This window comes from Muntiacus reevesi, chromosome 2 (genome assembly GCF_963930625.1).
Source record: "Muntiacus reevesi chromosome 2, mMunRee1.1, whole genome shotgun sequence".
Taxonomy (NCBI): domain Eukaryota; kingdom Metazoa; phylum Chordata; class Mammalia; order Artiodactyla; family Cervidae; genus Muntiacus; species Muntiacus reevesi.
The window spans coordinates 188,499,241-188,525,664 of record NC_089250.1 but is presented as its reverse complement, the minus strand read 5'-3'; the positions used below and the strand labels follow the sequence as shown (position 1 = coordinate 188,525,664).

General features: G+C 51.1%; 2 protein-coding genes across 2 annotated transcripts; one reads left to right on the top strand and one right to left on the bottom strand.

Moving 5' to 3' along the window:
- Positions 1-2,416: 2,416 nt before the first annotated feature.
- Positions 2,417-8,480, top strand: TVP23A (trans-golgi network vesicle protein 23 homolog A). The gene is made up of 6 exons (XM_065924324.1): positions 2,417-2,720; positions 3,890-3,979; positions 4,212-4,340; positions 6,081-6,209; positions 7,114-7,173; positions 8,347-8,480. Exons 1-5 carry the CDS (start codon positions 2,439-2,441, stop codon positions 7,171-7,173), a joined length of 690 nt encoding a protein of 229 aa, XP_065780396.1. The 5' UTR covers positions 2,417-2,438; the 3' UTR covers positions 8,347-8,480.
- NUBP1 (NUBP iron-sulfur cluster assembly factor 1, cytosolic) lies at positions 8,468-25,272 on the bottom strand. Its single transcript, XM_065924323.1, has 11 exons — positions 25,172-25,272; positions 24,994-25,098; positions 23,248-23,381; positions 18,916-18,984; positions 16,248-16,280; positions 15,410-15,500; positions 14,647-14,801; positions 12,974-13,084; positions 12,610-12,712; positions 9,484-9,567; positions 8,468-8,755 (listed from the first exon to the last, which is right to left on the bottom strand). The coding sequence occupies exons 1-11, from the start codon at positions 25,188-25,190 to the stop codon at positions 8,697-8,699; spliced, it is 963 nt and encodes a 320-aa protein (XP_065780395.1). The 5' UTR covers positions 25,191-25,272; the 3' UTR covers positions 8,468-8,696.
- Between the last annotated feature and the right edge of the window lie 1,152 nt (positions 25,273-26,424).

Below are 26,424 nucleotides of genomic sequence, written 5' to 3'. Positions count from 1 at the left end.
AATAATTTTATCTATTTATGGCTGTGCAGGGTCTTCATTGGTGCACGAGTGTTTTCTCTAGTTGCGGAGAGTGGGGGCTACTCTTTGTCACAGGCCCTAAAGCATGCAGATTTCAGTAGTTGTGGCACATGGGCTTAGTTGCTCCGCAGCGTGTGGAATCTTCCTGGACCGGGGATCGAACATGTGTCCTCTGCATTGGCAGGCGTTTTCTTATCCACTGCAACACCTGGGAAGTACCCACTCCAGCATTCTTGCCTGGGACATTCCATGGACAGAGGAGCTTGGCGGGCTACAGTCCATGGAGTTGCTACGGTCCATGGAGTTGATAGGATTTAGCAACTGAGCATGCAATGCATGCATCTTTGGGTGAAGGGGGCGAAATTATGTTAAGACAATTAAATCCTCAATAATGTGTAAGGCAAAAAGAGGTATCAGAGAGAGGGGGACTTCCCTGGCGATCTAGTGGTTAAGACTCTGTTTTCACTGCAGGGGGCACAGGTTTGATCCCGGTTCAGGGAATCAAGGACCCACATGCCATGTGGCGTGATCAAAAAAAAAACAGTGTAAGAGATTCCCCAGAGTCTTGTCTTCTGGAACAATCAGGTTTGGAAGTGCCATGAGATCACATCTAATTCTTAAATGCCACTGGTTCGGTTGCCATGAGAGCTCGGCATCTGAAAGGCACAGGTGAGAACCTTCTGGAGAACAGCTGGCCTTGGGCACAGCCCCTTCTTCCTTTGCAAGAGGTGGAGTAAGTGCAGAGGTCATTACACACCCTCCATCTGAAGCTTAGCTGACATCCCCGTGGGAGTCAGGAGCCCACTGTGCTACAGGAGCCTCCAGGGTGCTCACCCTGACCACCTTCCTTCTCAGAGATCAAGTAGGCTCAGCCCCCGAAGGCCTGCTGGCTGCCTTTAGATGTGGCAGGTTGGAGGCTCCCAGGCCCTGTGAAACACAGCCTGCAGCATTTTGTTGACATAATTAGTGGCCATCATTTAAAAATCAGATTTCCCACAAAAGGTCTAGGTTTCTAGCTTCCTGCAAAGATATCAGATCTGGCAATACTGGGTTAGTTTGCTAGTGTCAAGTTGCCTGCCCTCTCTCCCCAGCAATGAATTGCTACCTGTCATGGGGCAGAAAACTAAGATCATGGCATCCAGTCCCATCACTTCATGGCAAATAGATGGAGAAACAGTGGCTGACTTTATTTTTCTGGGCTCCAAAATCACTGCAGATGGTGACTGCAGCCATGAAATTAAAAGATGCTTACTCCTTGGAAGAAAAGTTATGACCAACCTAGACAGCATATTAAAAAGCAGAGACATTACTTTGTCAACAAAGGTCCATCTAGTCAAGGTTATAGTTTTTCCAGAGATCATGTATGGATGTGAGAGTTGGACTATAAAGAAAGCTGAGCACCGAGGAATTGATGCTTTTGAACTGTGGTGTTGGAGAAGACTCTTGAGAGTCCCTTGGCCTGCAAGGAGATCCAACCAGTCCATCCTAAAGGAGATCAATCCTGAGTGTTCATTGGAAGGACTGATGCTGAAGCTAAAACTCCAATACTTTAGCCACCTGATGCGAAGAACTGACTCATTTGAAAAGACCCTGATGCTGGGAAAGATTGAAGGCAGGAGGAGAAGGGGACGACAAAGGATGAGATGGGTGGATAGTCTCACCGACTCAATGGACATGAGTTTGAGTAAACTCCGGGGAGTTGGTGATGGATAGGGAGACCTGGTGTGCTGCGGTCCATGGGGTCACAAAGAGTCAGACACGACTGAGTGACTGAACTGAATTGGGCTTGCAGGATCGATTTCTTTTCTTTTTTTTTTTAATTTATTTTATTGAAGTAGAGTTGATTTACAATATTGTGTTAGTTTCCGCTGTATAACAAAGTGATTCAGTTATACATGTATATACATTCTTTTTGGTATTCTTTTTGATTAGGTTTATTTCAGGATATTGACTATAGTTCCCTGCATACAGGAGGACCATGCTGTTGATCCATCCTCTATATATAATACTTTGCATCGGCTAATGCATCCCTCAGTCCATCCCTCCCCCACCCCTTGCCCTTGCACACGGCCTGCTTTCTGGCTCCAGGGTTAAAATTCTGCTTGTCACCAGCACCAGTGGTTTGGACCCGGACATGCCCACGTGGCCCCCGCTGATGTGAGGCTTCTGAACCCATGGGCTGCATGTGACCAAGCAGCTCAGTTACTGACGGAATAACCCAACATTTCCCTTTGGGGAACTGGTCATTGTTGCTGCTAGATAGGAAGGCAGTGATCAGTGTCACAATACATTTCAAAGGTGACGCAGTTTCAAAGAGGGCAAGTGATATTTGGAGTCATATTATGGGAAAGTACTGGATTCTTCGAGGGTGGGAAAAATGTTGGTGTGATGAGGACTATTTCGAGTCTTCTAGGCAAGTGATGCTTTATCTGAGCTGTGCCCTGGTGGAGTCTGGGTTGAAACGCACAGAGAACATGTGGGTCGTGGAAACCACAGAGCACGTTTGGCCACTGTCCTGGGGGCCCTGGTCTGAGCGGGCTTCTGGGTTCTTTCCTAGGCACCCAGTGGCCACATTTTTCCACCTGTTTTTTCGCGTGAGTGCCATCATCACCTACGTGGGCTGTGACTGGTTCAGCAAGAGCTTCGTGGGCTGTTTTGTCACTGTGCTTCTCCTCCTGTCCTTTGACTTCTGGTCTGTGAAGGTAAGCCCCGGCTCCCCACAACCTGTGACTCCCTCTCTCCGGAAACACGGGGCTGCGTTTCTAGCCACTCACTGACCCTTATGCGGACTTAAGAATACTAAGCCAACATCACTTAAAATCAGAGGAAAAAAGTACATCGCATAGTTGAGTAAATGGCTTCTGGGTGGCCACTGTCATGCCTGCAGACACGTACTATGTGAGGGAGACAACTCCATAGGGTTTTGGGTTTTTTGTAAATTTCATATATCATATTATAAATAATGTATTTTAAAATTCTATAAATAGGAATACATATATGTATATATGATATATATGTGTGTATGATGGGGAGTCTCTTTTTTTGTGAATGGAACTTAATTTTAAAAAGTTTTTATTGGATATAGTTGATTTACAATGTTGTGTCAGTTTCCAACATACAGCAAAGTGAATTAGTTATACGTACATCTGCTCTTGTTAGATTCTTTTCCCATGTAAGTCATTCCAGAGTATTGAGTGAAGTTCCCTGAGCTACACTGTAGGTACTTAGTAGTTATCTGTTTTATATATGGGTTCCCCTGATAGCTCAGTTGGTAAAGAATATGCCTACAATGCAGGAGACCCTGGTTCCATTCCTAAGTCAGGATAATCTGCTGGAGAAGGGATAAAATACATGTATTTTACATATAGTAGTATGTATACGTCAATCCCAATCTCCTAATTTATCACTCCCCCACTTTGCCCCCCCAGTAACCATAAGATTATTTTCTTATCTATAACTCTAATTCTGTTTTGTCAATAAGTTCATTTGCATCATTTTTTAGATTCCACATATAAGTCACATCGTATCTATCCTCTGTCTGACTTACTTCACTCACTGCAAGAATCTCTAGGCCCATCCATGTTGCTGCCATGGCATTATTTCATTCCTTTTCATGTCTGAGTGATACGCCATTTTATATATGTAGCACATCTTCCTTACCCATCCTGTGTCAATGGACAGGCAGGCTGCCTTTTAAGGTAAGCTTAGTTAAGAATTACAGACCTCAAAACTGATTTCGAGAAAGCCCCATTCTTCAGTCCCCCTCTCCTCAGGTTCGACATGAATGGGTCACTTTTATTCATCCAGGAAAAGATGAGGCCTCTTTCTTGACCCGTGATCTGCTTATGAGCATCCTGTCCACTTTTCTCAGAATGTAACTGGACGACTCATGGTGGGCCTTCGCTGGTGGAACCAGATCGATGAAGATGGGAAAAGCCACTGGATTTTTGAAGCCAGAAAGGTATCTTCCAGTACTTGTCAAGCTAGAGCCGAGGAAATGGCCGTGGAAAGCCCCTGTGGGTTCCTTCTGAGCTCTGCATGATCTGATCCCTCCCGGACACAAGGCCCATGGCGGCTGGTGCCCGTTCAGAGCCCCCACTGGCAGAAGCACGTGTGATATTAACGAAAATCAGAGCGCGCTCCTTTGGGACCGTTTCTGCGAGTTGTGCATCCGAATCTCTTTCTTGCTGCAGGTCTCTCCAGACACGGTGGCTGCCACGGAGGCGGAAGCGCGGGTCTTCTGGCTCGGCCTCATTGTCTGTCCCATGATTTGGATCGTGTTCTTTTTTAGCTCCTTATTTTCCTTGAAGCTCAAGTGGCTGGTAAGGCAACACTCGCTCGGATGTTGGTACAGAACCGGTGGTTGCAGAAGTGGGTTTGTGTTCTTGATTGAGCGATCAATGGATTGAAATAGTTTTATTGAGAAAGAATTCACACACCAGGCAGTGCACACATTTTGTGTGTATGATTCAGGAGCTTCCCACGTGGCTCAGTGGTAAAGAACCCACCTGCCACGCAGGAGACAGGTTCGATCCCTGGGTCAGGAAGCTCCCCGGAGGAGGAAAGGGCAACCTACTCCAGTATTCTTGCCTGGGAAATCCCATGGACAGAGAAGCCTCGAGGGCTACAGTCAGCGAAAAAGCAAAAGTCGCTCTGTTGTGTCCGATTCTTTGCGACCCCGTGGGCTGTATAGTGGGGTCGCAAAGAGTTGGACATGATTGAGCAACTGAACAACAGCAAGTCTGTTCTCAGGATTGGGCAGCCAGCACCGCAGTCAGTTTTAGGAAATTTTTATCACCCCAGGAGATCCTGAGCCCTTTAGCCATGACCCTCCCCGTGCCTCTGTTCCCCTAGCCCCTGTTTGTGAAAGAGTCGCTCAGTCATGACCAACTCTTCATGATCCCATGGACTGTAGCCTGCCAGGCTCCTTTGTCCATGGAATTCTCCAGGCAAGAATACTGGAGTGGGTAGCCGTTCCTTTCTCCAGAGGATCTTCCCAACCCAGGAATCGAACCAGGGTCTCCTGCATTGCAGGCAGATTCTTTACCAGCTGAGTTACCAGGGAAACCCCACACTGCCCCTGTTCCCTGCCCTCCTCCATCCCAGCCCCCTGCCACTCACGAATTTATGTTTCTGTAGATTTGGCTCTCTGGACATTTTCTATAAAAGAATCATACAATACATGGTCTTGTGTGACTCGGTTCTTTGACTTAACAATGTTTTCAGGATTTATCCCTGTTGCAGCAGGTACCAGTACCACTTTCCTTTTTATGACTGAATACTGTTCCCTAATCTGTACGGACCACGTTTTGTTTATCTGTTCATCCGCTGATGGACATTTGGTGGTTTCCACCTTCTGGTCCATATGAATAATGCTGCTGAGAGGTATTTCTAGAAAAAGTAGATGACATCCTAGCTTGGATAGGTAGGAAACTTGCCTCAGTAGGAATAAGCCAGCCTCAGGATTCTGGAGTTTTATTTCTGAGTTACAACACTGCTTTGCCATGACCTAGCTCATTCCACAAGGAGACAAAATATTCATAGACGGTATGAGCCACAGCGTAACTGAGTGTGGGCTCTGGAGTCTGGGTCCTGGCTCAGTCTCATTCCAGCTCTGGGACTTCGGGCAACTTGAGCTTCCCTGGACTTCCATGTCCTCCCTGTAAAGTGGGACGATAGTGGCCCCAGCCTCTCTGGTTTCTGGTGTTTAAAAGGTGTCCTTGAGTATCTGTATTATTATGATTATGTTAGTCGCTCAGTCATGTTTGAATCTTTGCAACCCCATGGACTGTGGCCCACTGGGCTCCTCTGCCCATGGGATTCTCCAGGCAAGAATATTGGAGTGGGTTGCCATTCCCTTCTCCAGGGAATCTTCCTGACCCCAGGATCAAACCCAGGTCTCCCGTATTTCAGGCAGAGTCTTTACCATCTGAACCACCAGGGAAGCTCTCCATAAAGGCTGGCTAACACTGGTGGGTGTGGGCCAGAGCCACTCCTGTTTGGTTTGGGAGGACCATTTCAATCTGTGCTCTCAGAATGACCTATGCTTCGTTTGAATGCAGGCCCTGGTGATAGCTGGGATCTCTCTCCAAGCCGCCAACCTGTATGGCTATGTCCTGTGTAAGATGGGAGGCGAGAGCGACATCAGCAAAGTCACAGCCAGTTTTCTGTCCCAGACGGTGTTCCAGACGGTGAGTTACTCAAGTCTGACTCCTGGACCCCTGATCTTCAGACACTTGAAAGTCCAGGAGGCCTGCTGGCAATGGCAGTTTATGATGTTTTTCTGTATCAGCCAGGCTGCCAGTGTTAGCTGGGGTTTTGTGTTCGTGGTTAAAATACGCACAACAAAATTTACCCTTTTAGCCATTTTTAAGTGTACAGTTCAGTATACCCACATCATCATGCCACCACAACTCTTTCACCAAGCAAACTCTGTACCCACTAAACATTTAACTCATTCTCCACCCTCCCCAACCCCCAAAAACTCCAGGCAACCACTTACTTTCTACCCACATGAATCTGACTAATCTAGGGACCTCATGTAAGTGGAATCACACAGCGCTTGTCCTTTTGTGATTGCCATTGTTGGTTTTGAGTGATTTCTTTAAACTATGGAAGGCTTCCTTGGTGGCTCAGACAGTGAAGAGTTTGCCTGCAATGGAGGAGACCTGGGTTCGATCCCTGGGTTGGGAAGCTCCTCTGGAGAAGGGAATGGCAACCCACTCCAGTATTCTTGCCTGGGAAATCCCATGGACAGAGGAGCCTAGTGGGCTACAGTCCATGGGGTTGCAAAGAGTTGAACATGACTTAGCGACTAAACCACAACAACAACAATAGAATTAAGAGCTGTAACAATTTTTTTAAACCTAGCCTGAGTTCTAGAAGCAACAACAGATCTTCTAAATGTGACCAGGCCCTTCCTGAATTGGTTTGAGCTATCTTAAGTGTGAACAGTGCACTTAAGCTTTAAGCCAAGACCTTGAGTAAGCAGCCCTGCAGGCTTTCGGTTCACCGTGGACTTGCTCTGGCCTTAATTTGGCAGTCAGGCCACGCACACGTGGGACAGAAAGCCAGGGCTGTCTCTTCCTCTTGCAGGCTTGTCCTAGCGACTTTCAGAAGCCTGGCCTCGAGGGGCTGGAGATTCACAAGCATTAGGTAAGCAGTGGGGTCGAGATGATGACCTGGACGGTGCGGGGCTAGGGGTTCTCATGGAAGCATGGCTCCCCTGGGCTCAGCTGGGCTTGTGATCTGGGTGGGCGCCCCAGGGGGCTCGAGCGGCCTGTGTGCACAGCGGGTGGGGGCGGGGATTGGGGGGGGGACCAACCTGTGTGCTGGGCCTTCCTGGGCTGTGTGTGGCCTCACGGCCCTTTAGAGGGGTCCCACTTTCCTTACTTTGAACAGGTACAGATTTGACCCTGGGCAGGCGAGGGGAGCAGGTGACGAGAGGCGTGGAAAAGAGCAAAGGGTCGTGTGCCCCTTCCACTTCCGTGCCGGGAATCAGGGGAAACGGGAATTTCCCCTTCCCTGAGCTGCTCTCAGTTCCTGTCAGTCTTTCAAACACAGTGAGCATCTCATGGCAATAAGGCTCTCTTACACTTTGCATCTCTCCTTTCATGCAACTTTAAAAACCCTGTAAATTGTCGTGTCTGGCACTGAAAATTGCCAGATATGTGTGCTGTGCTTAGTCAGTTGTATTCGACTCTTTGTGACCCCATGGACTGTAGCCCGCCAGGCTCCTCTGTCCATGGGATTCTCCAGGCAAGAAAACTGGAGTGGGTTGCCATGCCCTCCTCCAGGGATCTTCCCAACCCAGGGCTCAAACCTGGGTCTCCTGCTTTGCAGGCGGATTCTTTACCAGCTGAGCCACCAGGGGAAGCCCACTGCCAGATATAGTAAACACATAATTCCTGTATGGAGTGTCTGCACTGACCCCCAATTCTGTTCATGTGGGTGATTCGCAGGTTTCTGACTATGCCTGGCCACATCCTGTGCACTGATTTTGGCCCAAGCCCCAGTGCGAGGCTCTGTCACTATTTGAATTTTTCCTCCATCGGAGAACAGCGTTTGCACTATGTTCTCAGTGGTAAAGAATCCACCAGCCAATGCAGGAAACTCGGGTTTGACCCCTGGGTTGGGAAGATTCCCTGGAATAGGAAATGGCAACCCACTCCAGTATTCTTGCCTGGAGAATCCCATGGATATAGGAGCCTGGTGGGTTACAGTCTATGGGGTCGCAAAGACTTGGACGTGACTTAGTGACTAAACCACAAGAACAAGGCTGCAGCGAAGCCACACGTCCCTCCCTCTATCCCTCTGGCTCTTTTTCAGGCTTATTTTCCAAGGCGGCAAAGGCACAAGTGAGAGGTTCTGTAGGACAGCTTCCGACAGAGAAGAGAATTTCATGATCCACGAGCTGCTGGGTTTTCACGAGAAGCAGGCCTCGGGGCAGAGGTTTGAGGAGCTGTTTTTATTTTTCAAATGGCACATCTGTAAAGAACGCCCTTTACATACGTTCTAAAGGAAAGTGTACAAATGCTAGATGATTAAAGTGTCTCTGAAAAAGTGACTTCACGCCATGCCCGGGGCTGGTCCCTCTCTGTCTGTGACCCGCTCTGTCCCCACGCCGGCCAGGCGTGACGGACGGCTCGTGCTGCTGCCGTTCTTCACGGCCTCCTGTCTCAGGAGCCGACGAGGTTCTCTCCTTCTGGCAGACGCTGACTACAGAACTCTTGGATTCCTGGAAAACAGGACGGCAGGCGCAGAAGCACTGGTGGCTCTCGGTGGTCCTGCCCTAGGCTGGCAAGGCCGCGTCTAAATGGGGCGGAGTCCCCGGGTGGCTTAATTCACCCTGGAGTCCCATCTCAGCTGATGCCCTGAATCTCTGCAAGTGAGCCCAGTACTGCTGGCTGCCCATCAGTGGCTACAACCACGGCAGGAGGCCTCCTGTCGGCCCATTCTACAGATCGAGGATCCCAGAAATGTTGTTTAACCTGGACACCATTTCACTAGGCCAGCAGGGCTCAGCCACAAGCCAGCAGCCTGGAGCTTTAACTACTGACACATCTGCCTCAACTTCAGGCTCTCTGACAGCTGTCCGTTGACCAAATCAGGCCTGCACCTGGGTCTGGTTTGGCTCACTTTGCTTTTTTTCCCCCTTCTTAAGTTCTTTTTACAGTTTTACTGAGTTGTAATATTAATATTTCCTATACTGTAAACTTCACCCTCGCTGTGTTTTTAAGCTATGACTTAGCTCACAATATTGGTGGACTGGAAGATTCTCCCAGACTCCTGGCTTCCTGGGCTGAGGGGGTCATCCCAGACCCCACCACCCCATGTCCCCGTGGAGGCTGCACGGCCATTCAGGACACCGAATAGGATCTTCTCACCCCCAAGCCTACTCTGCTCACGTGCATCACTTCCTGGCCCCGTGGCCCTCTGGATTCACAGGTCCCCTTAAGCACTTACTCTGAATTATACTTCTGTAAGCGACAGTGGCTGGTGAATCTGGCGCTTCCACCAAAAAAGACTGTCCTTTGTCGCAGCTCTTACCTTAAAGAAACAAAGCAAGGGAAATTAAAACCCACGAAGAAAACACAGTGGTGACCTGAACTTGGGGCTCCTTCTGTGCCTGTGACATGAAGATCTCAGGCCCACCTCGCTCATAATGAAGATCAAAGCTGAGACAGGACGTCAGGGTCTCTGGGACCTCACCTGCCTCCCCTCCACCCAGCAGCCAGTCTGGCTGGTGTTGCCTCAGGGCTCTGACCCGTGCCTGGGCAATGCTGTTTAGTGTGTGTGTATGTGTGCCTGAGAACCCTCTGGGTGAAGTGTGGCAAACGCAGGTTCCAGGGCCCCATAAAGAACAGATTTATCAGCTCCTGGGTGGGCCTGGGAACCTGCATTTTAAAAAGATCGATTCATTCTCCAGTAAGATAATGAAGGCTCAGAGTGAAAGAGTAGGGAGGACAGAAGGTTACACCGTGAGGAATTGAGTTCAAGGGAAGCTACTGGGGTCTCAGCTGTCTTTCTAGAAATAATATATGGATGTAAGTGTGACATATGCATATACACACTCAAGTATCTTTTTAAAAAAAGCTTGGGAGCATACACACATTCCGCCTGTTGCTTTCTCCCTGTGGAACTGTACCTTGAAGGTCACTCCACGTTGGCATCAACCCACAGGTGGGCATGGGGCGGGGCCTGGGCCGGGGGAGCTCCTCTCCTGTCTGGCCCTGAGTAGACCCTGCCCCCACCCCCTGCCCCCGCCCCCCGCTCCTGCTGGAGAAGCAGGACCAGTGGTCCCACAACCCACAGCTGCTCCCCAGCCTCTGGGGGGACCCTGGCCAGGCCAACTGTGGAGCAATCATCCCACCCAGCAACGCACTGGGACACCCAACAGGGACACCCGGGGGTTTGGGGGTGTGGAGTGGGGCCCCACACGGCCTGGGCACTGTGTATAGAAGAGCTAGGGAAGCCTCCGAGTTCCTGGCCGCAGGACCAGGCCTGGGAGGTCACCGGTCCCACAGCAGGCTCGTGGGGCCGCTTCCTCCTGATGTTCACCTGGCATCCTCTTGCTCCTCATCCTCCCTTCCCCAGGAGACCTGCGCGAACCCTCACAACTTGCTCTGGTCGGCTCCCCACCGCCACAAACCTCCCCTCTCCTGGGCCCTGCCCTGTCCGAGACCGCTCCCCTCGCCTATGCCATCTAGCCCCCACGGTGGCTCCATCACATCCCCACCTATCAGGCGAGCCTGAGGCTCAGAGCCTGGCAAGGACCCGCCCGTGCCCAGAGCCAGCGGAGGGGCGGTGGGGGTGGTCCAGGCCTGGGGCGAGTGGCCGGGAGGCTGGGATCCCAACACCAAAGCCTGGCAGCTCCCTCGCTGCGTGTGCGCACAGGGGCTGCGTGCTCGCACAGGGGCTGCGCGCGTCCTCTTGTCTCCCCGGTGACTGGGCGGCTCCCTCACTGCACAAAGCGGCTCTGGGGGCCTCGGCGGCCTCCCTGGCCCTGTCCGCCTCACCACAGCCCGTGGCGGTGTTCACCCGCGTCCTTTCCCACACTTGCTGCCCCCGGCTCTGCGGTTTCAACTGGAGGTGAGGTCTGGGGAGGTGCCCCCTGTCACACGGGAGTGTGCCCACTGGACGGCACCGCGTCCTCTCAGCTCAGGACCGAGCCCCGAGGCCGCCGTCTGGCCGCCTCTCCTACCAGGGGCTCTGAGGACTGAGGCCGCCGCAGCCTGCAGCTGGCGGGAGTGATCACTCAGGTCCGCTGCCCACCCGGCCCCACACGCTTGCATGGCCAGCCTGCCTCCAGGGGCTTTGAGGGGTGGTCCCTGCTCCTACGACCCCAAGGGACATGCTGGTCAATGCAAAGACAACACTCAGGAAGGCTGGAAGAGCAGCCAGAGTTGTTTCCCGGGGGGAACCAGGTACAAGTGCTTCTGGAGGTGGGCACCGTCGAAGGGGCTCCAGGAGCCACCCTGCTGGGCGCCCAGGCGCTCCGGGGTCTTCAGCCCCCCTCCTCGGGGCAGGCCTCCTCCACACTGTGCTCTCGGCCCCCTCTACGCCGTCCCCCCATCGTGGACACGGCCCCCTCTGCTCCTGACCCCTCACCAGCTGACAAGCTACGGCCCTGCCCGCTCCACACAGTGTCAGCAGGGAGCCGGCTCTCCCGTGCTTCCTGGGGGGCATCCCCAGCTCCCCGGGGGGTCACGCTGGGCAGCGTGGACCTTCTCCCACCTGTCCCAGCCTGTCGCTTCCCCTCTCTGTGTCCCTTCCTCTCCACGCTGATGCCTGGCTCGGTCCGGCCCTAACCTCCTCCCAACCAGTGCCGTGGCCCATGGCCTCAGCCTCTAAGCACACACAGCACCCACCCTCCCTGGTCTCATTTCCTGACAACTGGGGTCCAAACCACAAGGCTCAGCTGCAGAGCCGTCCACACCTGGGCTCCGACCCCCTGAGAGTCTCCCTTGGCCCCTTAGGCCTCGTCTGCAAAACCTCACTGCCCCACTTTCTCGTCACAGACACATCTAACTTCAGCAAGCCCAACTGTTACGGTGGGGAAAGAAATTCGGTGGTGGGTTGTCACTGAAAGAGGGGGTGGCTGTCCCCCTGCTCCACATAGCAAGCTGATGCCCTGGACTGAGTGTGGCGTGGAGGTGGGGGCCTGAGGACTCTGGTACCCAGAGAGGAGCGTGACTCCTGAAGGCAGGCCAGCAACATGCCTTCCTGCCCACCCATCCAGGCAACAGGAGGGCTGTGCTGGGCTTCCCTGTAGATAGGGCAAGGGGGGGCCCTTCCTCGGGGTTCTCAAGGCTGATTCTGTCGATGACTTTCACGCCAGGACCTACCTCCTGTGTGAGACAGGACTCGAATACATGCCCTCGCCTCCTTCCCCTGGTCATGCCCGCCTGGCCCCTCTCCTTGGTGACCTCCTCTCCTGCCGCCTCCCCGCACCGGATGCCTCCCTGACCACTCTTGCAGGCCCTTCCCGCCTCCCCAAGGCCCTCCTGCTCCCTCACCACACGCCTGTGTATTTCCCTGCTGCTCTCAGCTGGGGGGCACACGGGTCCCAGGCGGGAGAGATGCACCCACCTATGCGTGGGTCCAGAGGCACTTTGCCAAGCAGCGGGATCTTCAGGTCCTGGCACATGGCCTCCGCACCCCCCGTCGTTGGTGGGAATATCTGGGACTCTTTCTGAAAGGCAATGTGAAAGGGGGAGGAATCTCGTATGAACGGACCACATTTTAAAGAAACTTTAAAAAAAAAAAAAAAAGGCTCTTCTGAACGTGAAAAGAATTTCCATTAAATTGGCAACAGAGGGTTGTTTTTTTTTTTTAAACTATGATTCATTCCAGTTCCCAAATGACAGAGAAAGCAGAAACGGTTTCCCAGACACCCGACCCCACCATTTCCCCAAACGTGGAGGCCGGGACCTTGAGGGGAACGTGCCCTCACCTGGCATTTGGGGCAGATGAAGCCGCTCATGTTCTCCACCACCCCGATGATGGGCAGCTTCACCTTGTGGCAGAAGCTGATCTCTTTCCGGACATCCTGGAGCGACACTTCCTGTTAAGGTTCCAGAAGACTGGTTATTTCAGAGTCTGGGCACAGACAGGGAATAATCGCGTGGCGGAGGGACAGCTGCAGGGCCTCGGCGTCACTGCCGTGAAGCTTTAGAGACTGTGTACCCGAGTTTCCCTGGTGGCTCAGCGATAAAGAACCTGCCAGTGCAGAGTTGCAGAGAGTCAGACACGACTTAGCGACTGAACAACCACCGTTCTGTGAGAGTTTCATGCAACCACGCGTGAGCCCTGTTTTAGGCGGGGGCAGGGGGTAGCCTGCACGCTCAGCTGGCTGCCTGTTTTCATAGATTGAGTTCTTCTGGAGCACAGCCTGACCCGCACATTACCTCTGGCCACTTTCATCCCATAACGGTGCCCCTGGGGGGCTGGGACAGAGACCCTGTGACCTGCCAAGCCTGAAATGGTTCCTCTCTGGCCCTTACCAGAAAAAGTCTGCCGACCTCTGACCTTGGTTATCACAACTTTATGGACTGAAAGAAAATAAGGAATATTACCCGGTTTGGAGCCCTGCCAATTCACTTCTGGACTCTGTGTGAGGAGCATGGGTAATCAGTGCTTAGTACCCTCCGCAATCCACCTTTAATTTTATCGCAGACACATGTCCAAGTGCTGTGTGCTGTCAAGTACGGCTTTAACGGTCACGGGCCCCGTGAACCTGGGCTTTGAGGCTATTCTCCTGAGGCCCACGTTTGCCCCTGGAGCCCTTGGAGGCTGGGGTGCAGACAAAAGGGCTTGGCTAGAAAGTAAATCCACTGATACTAAGCATCTCCTTAGGGTGCCTCTGGTTCTCTCCCAAGTGTCCTCTAAAAGCCCTGCTTTCTCAAAAATGACGCCCAAAGCCAGCCAGCTGCTGGATGTGCAAGGCTCCGAGGAAGTGGGTGTGCCCAGCCTGAAGTCCTGTTTTCTAGAGAAGTGACGCACACAGGACACAGCATGTCCTCACCAGCTTCCTGGGGAACGGCCGCTCCCCTCCTCCTGGACCTAAGGGGACTGTTTCCTTTCACAGTAAATAAGGTATTGGAGAGGCCACTCTTGCATCAACTTGATTGCTACTGTTGCTTTTGACCATTCTTAGAGTGGTTTTAGGCTCACACAAAGCAGAGTCCCCACATGTCCCTGCCCCACATGGGAAGCCTTGCCCGCTGTCAGCACTCGCCATCGGGGTGGATGTCCCAACTCCACTGTCCTTCAAGGTCACTTCTTTGGGACTTGCTCTCGAGAGCATGGCTGGTCTAAGGGTCTAAGAGCGCACTGCCGGTTGCCCAGTTCTGTTAAATATCCATCAGGAAACATTTCTAATGAAGCATCCATCTTCTCTCCACCGCCATCCTCGGGCCAGGCCCCCTTCCACCCCTGCTCTAGCCACCCCCCACCCCAGCCACCTCATGCCTCCCTGTCCACTGACAATGGCTGAACTGAAGATAAACATAAGGTTTCTGTGGGTCCCAGGCAGGGTGTGGGGAGCCCAGAGCCTCGGGCTGTGGGAGAAAGAGACCCCCCCGGTGCAGTGCAATGTGGACCCCGCTCCGCCCGGCCCTCGCTCACCTGCGGCGTGGTGATGATCACCGCCCCGTCAATGTGCGCCGCGGCCAGGTACTGCACCACTGAGAGGTGTTCGTCCGACGTCCCGGGCGGGGTGTCCACGATGAGGTAGTCCACCTCACCCCAGTCCACGTCTCGGAGGAACTGCTTGATCATGCCTGCGGGGGAGGCCGCGGTGATGCATGCTGTCTCCTGTCCTCTGACCCTACAAAAGCACAGCTCCTGACCCTTACGCATAGCTCACGTATGCGCTCCATCGGCGGGGTCTGGCAGTGCCTGGGGGCTTGTCCATAGCTGGGGGGGGTCTTCTACTCGCCTCCAGGGTGGCGCGGCCAGGGAACTGCCAACACCCTGTGATGCAGAGGACCGTCCACCCCCAACCTCCCCAACAAGGGATTGTCTGGCTCGGAACACCACAGCACCGAGGCTGAGGAGCCTCGCCCAGGTTGGCACTTCCGTACCTGCAGCCTGGACACCCTGTCAAACTGGTACTGACTTCACTCCTCCTCACCCTCCTCTGACACAAATAAGAGCACAAACCACTGGAGGGATCACTTCAGGATTAGATGGGTTTTCAGGAGAGCAAAACCCATCAGAGACATGAAAATTTGTAATGCTGTATTTAGTAAGTAAGACTGGAATGTCTGTGGGCTCTCTTTAACCAGTGAAGAAAGAGGCCACCAGAGACACAGGCCGTCCTGATGGGATGGGATCCGCTTCTGCCCCTGGAAGGACATGACGAGAGAGAGAAAGCGGAGTGACAAACCGTTTTTCTTTGGTCCCCTCCAGATGACGGCATCGTCGGGGCTGCTGAGCAAGAAACCCACCGACATCACCCCCAAGTTGTCTTCCAGGAACTGGAAAGGATGATGCAAGAGACATTTTACTTCAAACCACAGTGCCAGGCACTTCCCTATGTCTTGTGTCTGAGTGCTGGCAGCAGGAATTGAGGGGGCAAAGTTACTATATGATGTGAGTATATATTCACTTTTTGAATCCTTAAATTTCTCCCCCACCAAAAAAAAAAAAATCATTAAAAAAAAAAAGGTTACCATATTTGGGGGGATTGAAAGAGCTACCATATGGTCCTAGGTAGCAATGACAGTGACCTCAGCTGAAATGAACAAATACTGTCTCCTCTGAAGGAGGCAACAGAGGATGAGATGGTTGGACACATCATGGACTCAGTAGACGTGAGCTTGAGTAAACTTTGGGAGACAGTGAAGGACAGGGAAGCCTGGCGTGCTACAGTCCATAAGGTCACAAAGAGCTGGACATGAGGGAGTGACAAAACAACAACAAACCTGCTGTTTTAATCTGGCTGGCCCCGCTTCTGGTTTCCTACATAAAGTTTTATTGGAAAAGGGCCACGGTCAAATCATTTGCATATCACTACTTTCCATCTATGACGGGGGCAACTGTTTGGCCCACAAACTGGAAAGAGCTACTCTCTGAGCCAATTTCTGGTCGTAACTGGATCCCCCAGGCCCAGGAAAGTGCCTCAGTGACTACCTGCTGACTGATAAGCAGTCACCGGTTGACTGCCCACCACCATCCGCCATGTACACACCGCCCCGAGGGGAAGGCCTGGGGTGGACACTCACCACTGGAGACCAGCCCGAGCCGCTCTGGTGAACCTGTGGGGACAGGAGCCTGTCTCACTTGTGAGAAACTACACGCCCCGGTCACGCTTTACACGCAGAGTTTACGCAGTAGGAGGACAGCTTCATAAATTACGATTCATTGTCTTAAAGGTTGCCACTGAATTCTTAACAGGGAGTGAACATCAGGGGGTCGGGGTTAGGTGATACAGGTGCGTGCCCAGTTGCTTCAGGCGTGTCCGACTCTTTGCGACTCCATGGACTGTAGCCCACCAGGCTCCTCTGTCCATGGGATTTTCCAGGCAAGAACACTGGAGTGGGTGGGTTGCTGTGCCCTCCTCCAAGGGATCTTCCCGACCCAGGGATCGAACCTCTGTCTCTTATGTCTCCTGCATCAGCAAGCAGGTTCTTTACCACTAGTGCCACCTGGGAAGCCAAGATATAGATGATAGAGTGCATACGCTCTCCCCTCCCAGGTTGGGCAATCTGGAAACTCTGCTTAAATATCTGGTCAGGGAACCAATGATCATCAGAGTCCAGTATGATCTGGGGGATTTTAAAAGTGTGACAGAAATCGGTTGGGGGTTGCCGCGAAGATGCAGGTAACTGTGGAACAGCGAGGCGTCCTCTGTAAGGAGTGGAGGGACGACGCTGAGTGAAGCAGTGGACACGGAACCCTCCCGCTGGTGGCCTGAGCTGCTGCCCCAAGGGACAAGGCCTGGGAAAAGGGGTGTCGGCGGGAAGCTGGGGCTATTTCAAGACCCAGACCCTTTCCAGTTAGGTATTCACTAACTGCCAGGGTGAGGGCTTCCCTGGTGGCTCAGGGGTAAAGAATCCGCCTGCCAAAGCAAGAGACTCGGGTTCCTTCCCTGGGTTGGGGAGATCCCCTGGAGAAGAAAATGCCAACAAGTATTCTTGCCTGGAAAATCCTACGGACAGAGAAACCTGACAGGTTTTAGTCCCTGGGGTCAAAAAACAGCTGGACACGACTTAGCAAGTAAGCAACAACAAACTGCCAGGGTTGAAGTCCACTCCGACGCTTTTCTACGAAACTGGAACTTAGGCAATTTCTAACCACACATCAGTCTCAGAATTCACGCTTCAGGCAACACTGGAGTCAAAAGAGAAAGCCCATTTTTCCTGATGACATTTTACTTTTTTAAACAATCAACTCAGATATAATTCACATACCACACAGCCCACCCAGTTTAAGTGTACACTTAAATGGCTTCAGGATAGTCACAGAATTGCACATCCATCACCACAATCAATGTTAGAACATTCTGGTTACTCTAAGAAGATACCTGCAACCCTCAAGTGTCACCCCCAACCCCCACGCTTCCCCTAACTCCTAGGTGACCATGGATCTACTCTGTCTACAGAGGTGCCTGTCCCCAACATTTGACAGAAATGCAATTCAGGTAATTGGTTTTGAAGTCACATTTCAAAAAAAACCCAAACCCATTAATTCCTATTAATACTCATTCTCTAAGTCACTGGTCTTGAAGGGGGGGGGGGTAAACCCGATGATCCAACAGCGTAGGAGAAGAAAAGAGTGGAACTTGTCACCATTTACAAAGTTCAGTTTTTATAAACGACTTGTATGCTGGCTCAGTGAGTAGTATGTGTGTGTGACTGATGATGAAGGGAGACCCATGCTCCAGAGCCTGCTGCCTGCGGGTATGCAGTTGAGCCATGGTCCTGCTGCTCCTCTCTGACCCCGCATAGCATCGGCGCCTCTCAGCACGTGGGAAGCAAGTGCCAAGCCTGGAGCAGAGTCCCCAGGGGCTGGCCCCGTCCGCCTGGGCTACTCTCTGCCACCCTGCGGGCCACTCTGCCTGGCCCCACAGGCTACTGAGTTGAGGACACCCCTCCAGTCCAGCATGCCTTCCTCCGGGCTCTCTGAGCAGGGTGCCCTTGACCACCTCCTCCCAGAGAGAGGCTCCCCGGGCCCCTCTCCCTGCCATCTGTCCCATCCCCTTGCTTCACTGAGCTTCCTATTGTCACCCGTCCTTCCCATGAGGGCAGGGTCTTTATCTGCCTTGTTCACCTCTGAACCACAGCACCCAGTGCTTCGGTAAAGAACAAACCCGTCCCAACAGTCCCAGACAAGGCCTGGAGGACCACTCCAGGCTGGCTTCAAAATGCACCCCCCTGGGCAGCCCCTTCCTGGCCGGCTCTGCGCACCAGGGTGTAGGGAGGTAGCGGCACCTAGCTCTGCTGCCCCCACCGCCCAACCCCGCGTCACCCGCCCGCCTCCCAGTCTCACTTCCCCTCACTTCCCCAGTGACCACAGGGGCAGAAATATTCCCTTGCTTCCAGCCTACAGAGCCCTTGCCAGCCCTACTCAAGCTTTCCCAGCCAGGACCAAGTTTTCGTGTCTGACTTCTGCATTTGACTTGCTCTTTCCCTTCCCCTCTAAGACGGCATCAAAATGAACACTTCTCAGACGGATGAACTTGGATGAATTTATAGATGGGTCGCCCCCCCAACACACCTCCAAACTCACGGCTGTTGTTAAAAGTAGACCGTTGACTGAACCCTCCCTGATGTGGTCACATCCAGGTAAAAATGCACGCGCTCTGCTGACCCTGTGGCTTAGGGTGCACAGCTCGGGGCTCAGGTTCATTTTAAGAAAATATTTCCCGGGTTTCTTTAATGTCGCTCTTACCTGTTCTCCTTCCAATCCCATGATCTTGGGAATTGACGGCCCACATATATCGATGTCTAGAAGAGCAACCTGGGGAACAAGAGACCAAGGCAGTGATGCAACGCAGGTCCAATCCTCCGGGTATGCACGATCGGGAGGGGATGGGGTTCGAGGAAAAGGAAGGAAGGGAGGAGACACAGAGAAACCGGGTCAAACGTGAACTGAGTGGAATCTCAGAGTTACAACATTCCCTTCCGGGCCTTGGAGACACAGTCAAGACTCCTAACAATTGCAAAGTACATTAACACCCCCATGCTCCCCACAACCCCTGCCACCCTCAATACAGCCTATTTTCAAGGTGAGCTTATGAACCAGGGTATCAGGTTGTTCACAGATTCAGGTCCAGCCACTGTTTACCTGGTCCTTACCACATCCTGGGGGTAGGAGTGGTGTGTGTGTGTGTCTTGGGGTGTGTGCGTGTGATCATTATAACTGCTTTACCAAAGAAGAAACTGTGGTTCAATCTGGGGGGAGTGCGGGGTGTGTGTGTGTGATCATTATAACTCTGCTTTACCGAAGAAGAAACTGTGGTTCAGAGATGCCCATAGACTTGTTCAATGAGCAAGGAAGCAAGCCGGGACTTAAACCAAGGTCTCTGGACTCCAACACCAAGGTTCTTCCCATGGCTCCTGGGGCCTGGCGAGGAGGGCCAGAGTGGCCCCTCCAGCTGAGTTCTGAGCAAGCCCTGTTTTCCTGTGATGCTGAAGGTTAACAGTGGCGTAGGTTCAACTTCTAAAGGAGAAAGTAAGAATAAGGAAACACACAGCAGTTCTTTGCTAGTGACATGTCCAGCCCAGGAGGACTTTTTCCACCCCAAATGCCCTGCTTTCCCCATGTGATACGTGAAAAGGTCTGAGACAGCTCTCAGAAACTCTTTAAAGAGCAGAGCTATTCATCCTGAAAGCTCTTATGTCTTAGATCCAAAGTGCAGCACCTCTGGGTAACTTTTTAACTTGCCCCAAATTCGTTTCTTGCTTCCCTCTTCCATCGTCTCAACAATTCCCTGTGACCCTCACATGATCTCACACCGGGGTCAGGAAAGGGGTTCATACACTGGAACGCTGTCTGCCTCACGCACCCTCTGCTGGACCTCAAGAAGAATGCAACAGAACTCATCCTAAAGACTGTTCTTGAGGCTTCAGGCTGGTGTGTATTAATGGACTACACATTTTACATCCGAGTCTGAGGACCTGGGAAATTATACCATCCCTACAACCCTAATGAGAGACTTCTGTCAATCCTCTCGAGTGTCTAGCCTCTCGGTCTAGAATGCCTCACTCTCTCTTGGGAAGTTTAACCAATTTCCTTTTGAGAATTATTAACACATCCCCTCCACCCCCAACAGAAGGGGTATCTTGAGTGAAAGATGCAGGAAAGATATCACGTGCACTCATTCCTGTGGTGGTCTTCACCCCTTCCATACTCCAGGCAGTGGAATGAAGAAATAATGATGATGACTATCAGGGACACTGACTGAACACTTCCTATGCATCAAGTGTCATGTTAAGCATTTTACAGTTACATGCATCATCTCACTCAGGACTGAGTCCCATTTTAGAGATGAGAACACTGAGGCAGAAAGAGTCTGATAACCTGCCCATGGTTACAGCAGTGGTGTGGGCGGTGCTGGGAGGTGATGGTGGGCAGACCGACTCCAGAGCCTGTGTTCCTGGCCACCACGCTAGACCTCGCCCCCGCCCTCCCCGGCCCCACAGGTTCAGCTAGACTTCGGACCCTCCCTCTTCTCCAGCAGTTAGACGCCCAGCTATCCCATCTCCCCAGCTGTGCTCTCGTTTCCTGGCCCTGGTTCCAGCCACTGCCCTAGCTGTGACCTTGTGGCCCCTCATGGAGACAAGATCAACGTTTCCTGCTGGTTCACCATCACCCTCTGACAACACACTCGACTGCTGCTGCAGCAAAGCTCAGACCATGCCTCCTTCCCACGTGAATGTCTTCCTGCAGCGTTAAAGCCTCCTGGGCTGGCCCAGCCCCACTCTCGGCTCCTCCACTGCAGCAGCAGCAGCAGCCCTGCCCTGCTGCCTGTCCAGTCTGCGCTGGCGGTTCCAGCTCTGCACCTCTGCCTATACCTCCTGCCGCCACCTTCCACCAGCTGCCATCAGAGTCCAGAGGACACCTTCTCCAACCTGCTGCCCAGCTGGCCCTGGAGAGTCCCTTCTCCCTTTCGCCAGATCCCTTGAACACACCTTGGGTGACAGATACCAGACTCCAGAGAAGCCCACATCAGTCAGGCAGGCCAACGGGAGTGGCTCGACACATCATAAAATGATCGGAAGAGAAATGAGTTACGAGCGGAATTCAGAGCCACAGTCAATGAGAGAAACACCAAGCTTTCCGGACTCCCTAGTCCCACCTCGGCACTGTCTCCAGAAGGCCACGGCCTCCCCAATGCTTCAGTCCTCTTGCAACAAAGTTCTTCTCCAGCCGGCACCGGCGCAGCTGGGCTACAAACCAAATCAGGGGCTGGCAAGCTGCAACCCAGGAGCCAAACCCAGAATGCCACCTGTTTTTTTACAGAGCACAGCTAAGAATGGCTATTACGTGTTTAGAGTAGGGGGTAAAAAAAATCAAAAGAACATATTTATTTCACAACATGTGAAAATTATGAAATTCAGTTTTATGAGAACATAGCCACAGTCATTTGTTCACAGGCTAATCTCGTGTTCAAGGGGCAGAACTGAGAGTTGCCACAGAAACTGTATAACCTACAAAACCTAAAATAATTACCACCTGGCGCTTTATATAAAAAGTCTGCTGACCCCCAAGTCAACTCTTTTTTAACCCAATGATTCATATATATTTATAAAAATATATATTCCTGGAGTCCTCGGTGAGGTATCAAAGAGGTCATTGTGCATTTGTGTGTGTATCTGTGTGTGTGTACACACATACTGAGGGCAGGCTAGAATGGTGGGCTGCATCCTCCTGCCCATGGGAGCTGCCTTTATGGTGTTTTTTTCATGGAGGAAATTTAGCCTTTATTTTATTAAGTACTTAGGATGCTATTTCATACTGGAATAGAATGGTTTATCTCACACAAGTACAAAGTACTGGCATTTATCCAGTTTTTACAGTTTTAAAAAAATAACTGGCAATATGGTGCAGTTTTGAAATGTCAATATTAAATTAAAAGTACTCTACAGTCCCTGCTAGTACTATCTTAACAAGAAAGCCAAATAAAAGTGAAAGGCCATTAGTCAGTTATAAGACAAATATGAAAAGCTAGCCTTTATACAAATAAAATAAATTTCAACATTCAAAATGCAAAAAGAGAAAACTAATTTTCAAAAATGCATCAATGTATGCAAGAAGGCACATACCAAGACAGTGGAAAGAACTGAAATGGTCTGGAAAGGCTTTTAACATGAGTATAATAAAACTGTTTCTATGTTACACCGAACCCCTTTCAAGCTCCAAACAGTCCTCTGGTGGAAAAACAGTTGGCAATCTACGTAGAGTTTTGGCAAAACCAAAAAGGTGGAATGCATTCTCTGTTAAAAAAAAAAAAAAAAAAACAACCCCAGCATTCATGGTTTCATCAGGTATAACACCGTAACCAAAGTGAATATTGGGGTCATGTTCTACGATCAAAGCAAAACTATGAGGCCCAGTGAATAACCCGTCTTGTCTTTTTTTTAACATCACAGGAACTGCAAATTTCCGTTGACCGTTTTGGTAAAAATTTCTCTTCCTCTCCCTCTCATACCTTTAATTAAAGCTGAAATCCTGAGAGCGGCCCTGGGGAATCTGAATTTTCCTGCTCCTCTGTGTACGTGGGTGGAAGTGAATGGCCTAGGACAGGGGTCAGCAAGCGTTTTCTTCAAGGGCCACATGGAAAGTGTTTTAGGCTTTCTGGGCAAAGTCCAGGATGATATGTAGGTTTTAATGTAACACTGTAAGAACAACCATTTATAAACGTAAAAACCGCCCAGAGCTCATAGGCCATAAGAAGATAGGCTCTTGTTGGCAGACCCCTGGATAGAAAAGACAGAAAGGGGGTTTCATAAAGATTCATAAAGAGAAAGAAGCTTGAACTGAACATGATGAAAAATCAGCAAGCCTGGAGAAATGTGCACCTGGTACCCATGTTCATGGCTAGAGAATCCAGTGAAATATTCATTTCATTGCTCAGCTCCCTTGCATTTCCTTATTCCCTCTGCAGGGATCTAAATTCCAAAGAGGCCAATTCAACTGTTGCTAAGAGTCAGCCCCCTGCCAGCCATCATGAGCCCTGAGAAAGGAAGGAGCCTCTCCCAGTGTCCCCCAAAGTCCCACCTGCGTGTTTTCATCCTCCGCTAGGCCATGGGCCAGGTGGGCGCTAAACGTGCTTTTCCCAACTCCGCCTTTCCCAGACAACACCAGGATCTTGTGTTTCACAGTCTTCATTTTTTCTTTGATTTCCTCTATGGCTGCAAAGAAAGCAAGTCAGGTGACCAAGCCCCTGACTCAATCTTTTAGTTTTTAAATTTTTACTGCAGTAGAGTTGATTTACAATGTTATGTTAGTTTCTGCTGTAAAGTGAGTCCATTATATCTATACATATATCTACTTTTAAGATTCTTTTCTCATATAGGTCATTACAGAGTATTGATCAGAGTTTCCTGTACTATACAGTAGGCCCTTATTAGTTACCTATTTTATACATAGTAGTGTGTATACGTCCATCTCAATCTCCCAATTTATCACCCGCCTGCCCCGCCCCAGTAACGTAAGTTTGTTTTCTACATCTGTGACACTATTTCTGTCTTGTGTATAAGTTCATTTGTACCACTCCTTTAGATTCTACATATAAGCAATATCATATGATATTTGTCTTTCTCGGAATGTCACTCTTCCGATGGGCTGGAAGGAGGTAAATCCTCGACTATTTCAAGGGATCATGAGTGAAATAGCACCTCACCAATGGTAGTAATAAGAGCTACCAAAAAAAAAAAAAAAAAAAAACCCAAAACAAACCCACAAGGCTACTAGCACATCTGAGAGTTCCTTACTTCTTGGTTTACTTATTTGTCTCCTCTACTGGAACATAAAGTCCATGAAGCAGGGATCTCAGCAGTGTTCATACTATATTCCCAGGTCCGGAACACAGCTCTGAATGCAGCAGTGATTCCCAACCTGGGGGCAAACCCCACCAGGACGCATTTGGCAGTGTCTTGGGATATTTTTGGTTGCCACAGGAAGCAGTGCTGCCCACATGTAGTGGGTCGAGGCCAGGAATGCTGCTAAATGTTCTACAGTGTTCAGGTCAGAGACACACTCACAACAAAGAACTATCCAGCCCTGAATGTCAGGAGTGCTGGGAATGAGATACTGACAAATACTGCAGGCACGTAGTACCTGTCACCGATAACCATCATTATTACACATTTATAATACGATGCCTTCAGTATTTCCTCCTAGTTCAAATCCTTAAAACACTGTAACTATTTTTCCCCAGTTTGATGCGGAAACGGAGGGTCAGAGAGGTTAAGGCTTTTTAATGACCTCATCTGTCTCAATCACAGCACAGAACACTGTGCCTGCAAGTGATTAATTCATACTTCTGTTGAATTCATGGGAGAAGCGCTCCTCAAAAAGGAGGGAAATTTTGTCCAAAGAAAACAGCTGGCAGAGCTAGGATTCAAGCCCAAGCTCCCTGACTTCAAAGTTTATACCCTATTCCGGCTGGTGCCGCCCTCCTTCCGACCAATTCCACTTGCTGTCACTCAAACTTTTCGCCCCACCCCTCATCCTGCCGACTTTCGCCCCTGCCCCGCCCCTCCCGAGACCCCTTAGGACTCCACGCCAGTCACTGATTCAGGCTCCGCCCCGACTCCGCCAATTTTCTCCACGTTCTTCCCCTCCCAGCTCCGCTCCTGTCACTCATTCCTCAAGCCCCACCCCTCAACTGCAGACGTCCCCACGCCCACCTCCTCTAGGCCCCGACCCTGTCACTCACCCCTACTCCCCAACTCCACCCACGCCCCGCCTCTTCCGGAATAGCGCTTTTCACTTCCCGTTCAAGCCTTGCCCCTTCCTCACCCGGGTCCGCGGCAGCACCAGCTCCAGAAGCGCAGAGGCGCTGGTTGGGGCACCCCTGACATGAGGCCCCTCGACCTGCCTGGGCGCTGTCGGCCCCTGGACAGTCTGCGCGGAGACAAGATCGCAGTTAGAATGGTTCCTCTCTTTTCAGCTCCCCCTGCCCCCTCCGCGCGCTCACCGTGAGGCACCTCCTCCATTCTGGCCTGGACGCTTACGCGATCACCGGAAACCGCGGTTGCATATTTCCGTCTCGTGGCGCTCAATCTGACCCTCCGGCTGCGCGAAATGAGTCTCCGAAAGAGGACTCTGCGCACGCGCGAACCCTGTGACGAGTGCTTAGGGCGGTTTTTTGTTCCTCTTAAAACTGAGGGCTGTTTTCTGTTCCTTTTAAAACTGAGCCTCAGTTATCTATGATAAATACTTCAGCGTGTCTGCTAGAAACAAAGGGGTTGCCCTATATCAATGCCATTTTCATACCCAAGAGATTTGATTGACGCAAAACTGTTAGCTTATATACACTTTTATATTCAAGTTAAGGAAAAGCCTGCCACCCTCGCTCCCCCAACCCCCTTAATTAAATTCAGGTTAAAGTTTTTAGCAGGATGCACTTGAAGTTGTGGTACAGCAGGAGGTGCATGATACCGGTTGGTCCCATTATTGATGATATTAGGGCTTGATGACTTGATAAAGATGATGTGTACCCTGACAGAAACACGCCAGGGAATGGTACCATTTTCCATTTGTAATTAATATGGACTTAGTGGGTGACATGTTGAAGTCACGTGAATATCTTGTTCTCAGTCAACCTTTCACCCAGTGGTTTTACCTTATTCTTTGACCAGTGGCAGGGAGGAAAGCATCTACTGTTCTCTAACCTTCCCCTCCCTATTCCTCCTCACAAGGCTGTAAGAATGACGGTGAAGTAAAACAAAATCAAACAAAGCTTCTCTCAGCTTTGCTCCAGGTCTCCTACTCTCCCAGCCAAACTCCTCTGCCTCACCTGGGATGGAATTTTCCATCTGTTGTGTTTGGGAGCAGACGGCTGGAAGCCAGGTGGCTAAGCAGATTCCTCAGGCCCATCCCTGACCTACACAATCAGCAACTAGAGGGGTGGGCCTGGGAATCTGCATCTTCACATTCTCACCAGATAGTAATGACATCCACTCAAGTTTGAGAACCGCTTCTTACCAGGAGCACTCCTCAAGATTCTTCTTGGACCACTTTTAGTGGAACTTTCCACGTCTCCAGCCCCTATTTCTAAGTTCAAACCCATTTATCTCAATCAATGCCTATTGGATTTTACTGCATGGATATCCTGTGAGCATGACAAACATGTCCACGGCTTTCTCCTCAAACTAGTTCCTGTCTCTGGAGCTCTCATCTCAGAGACTGATGCTACCCCTTGCTGAAGCACTCAAGTCAGCAGCCTGA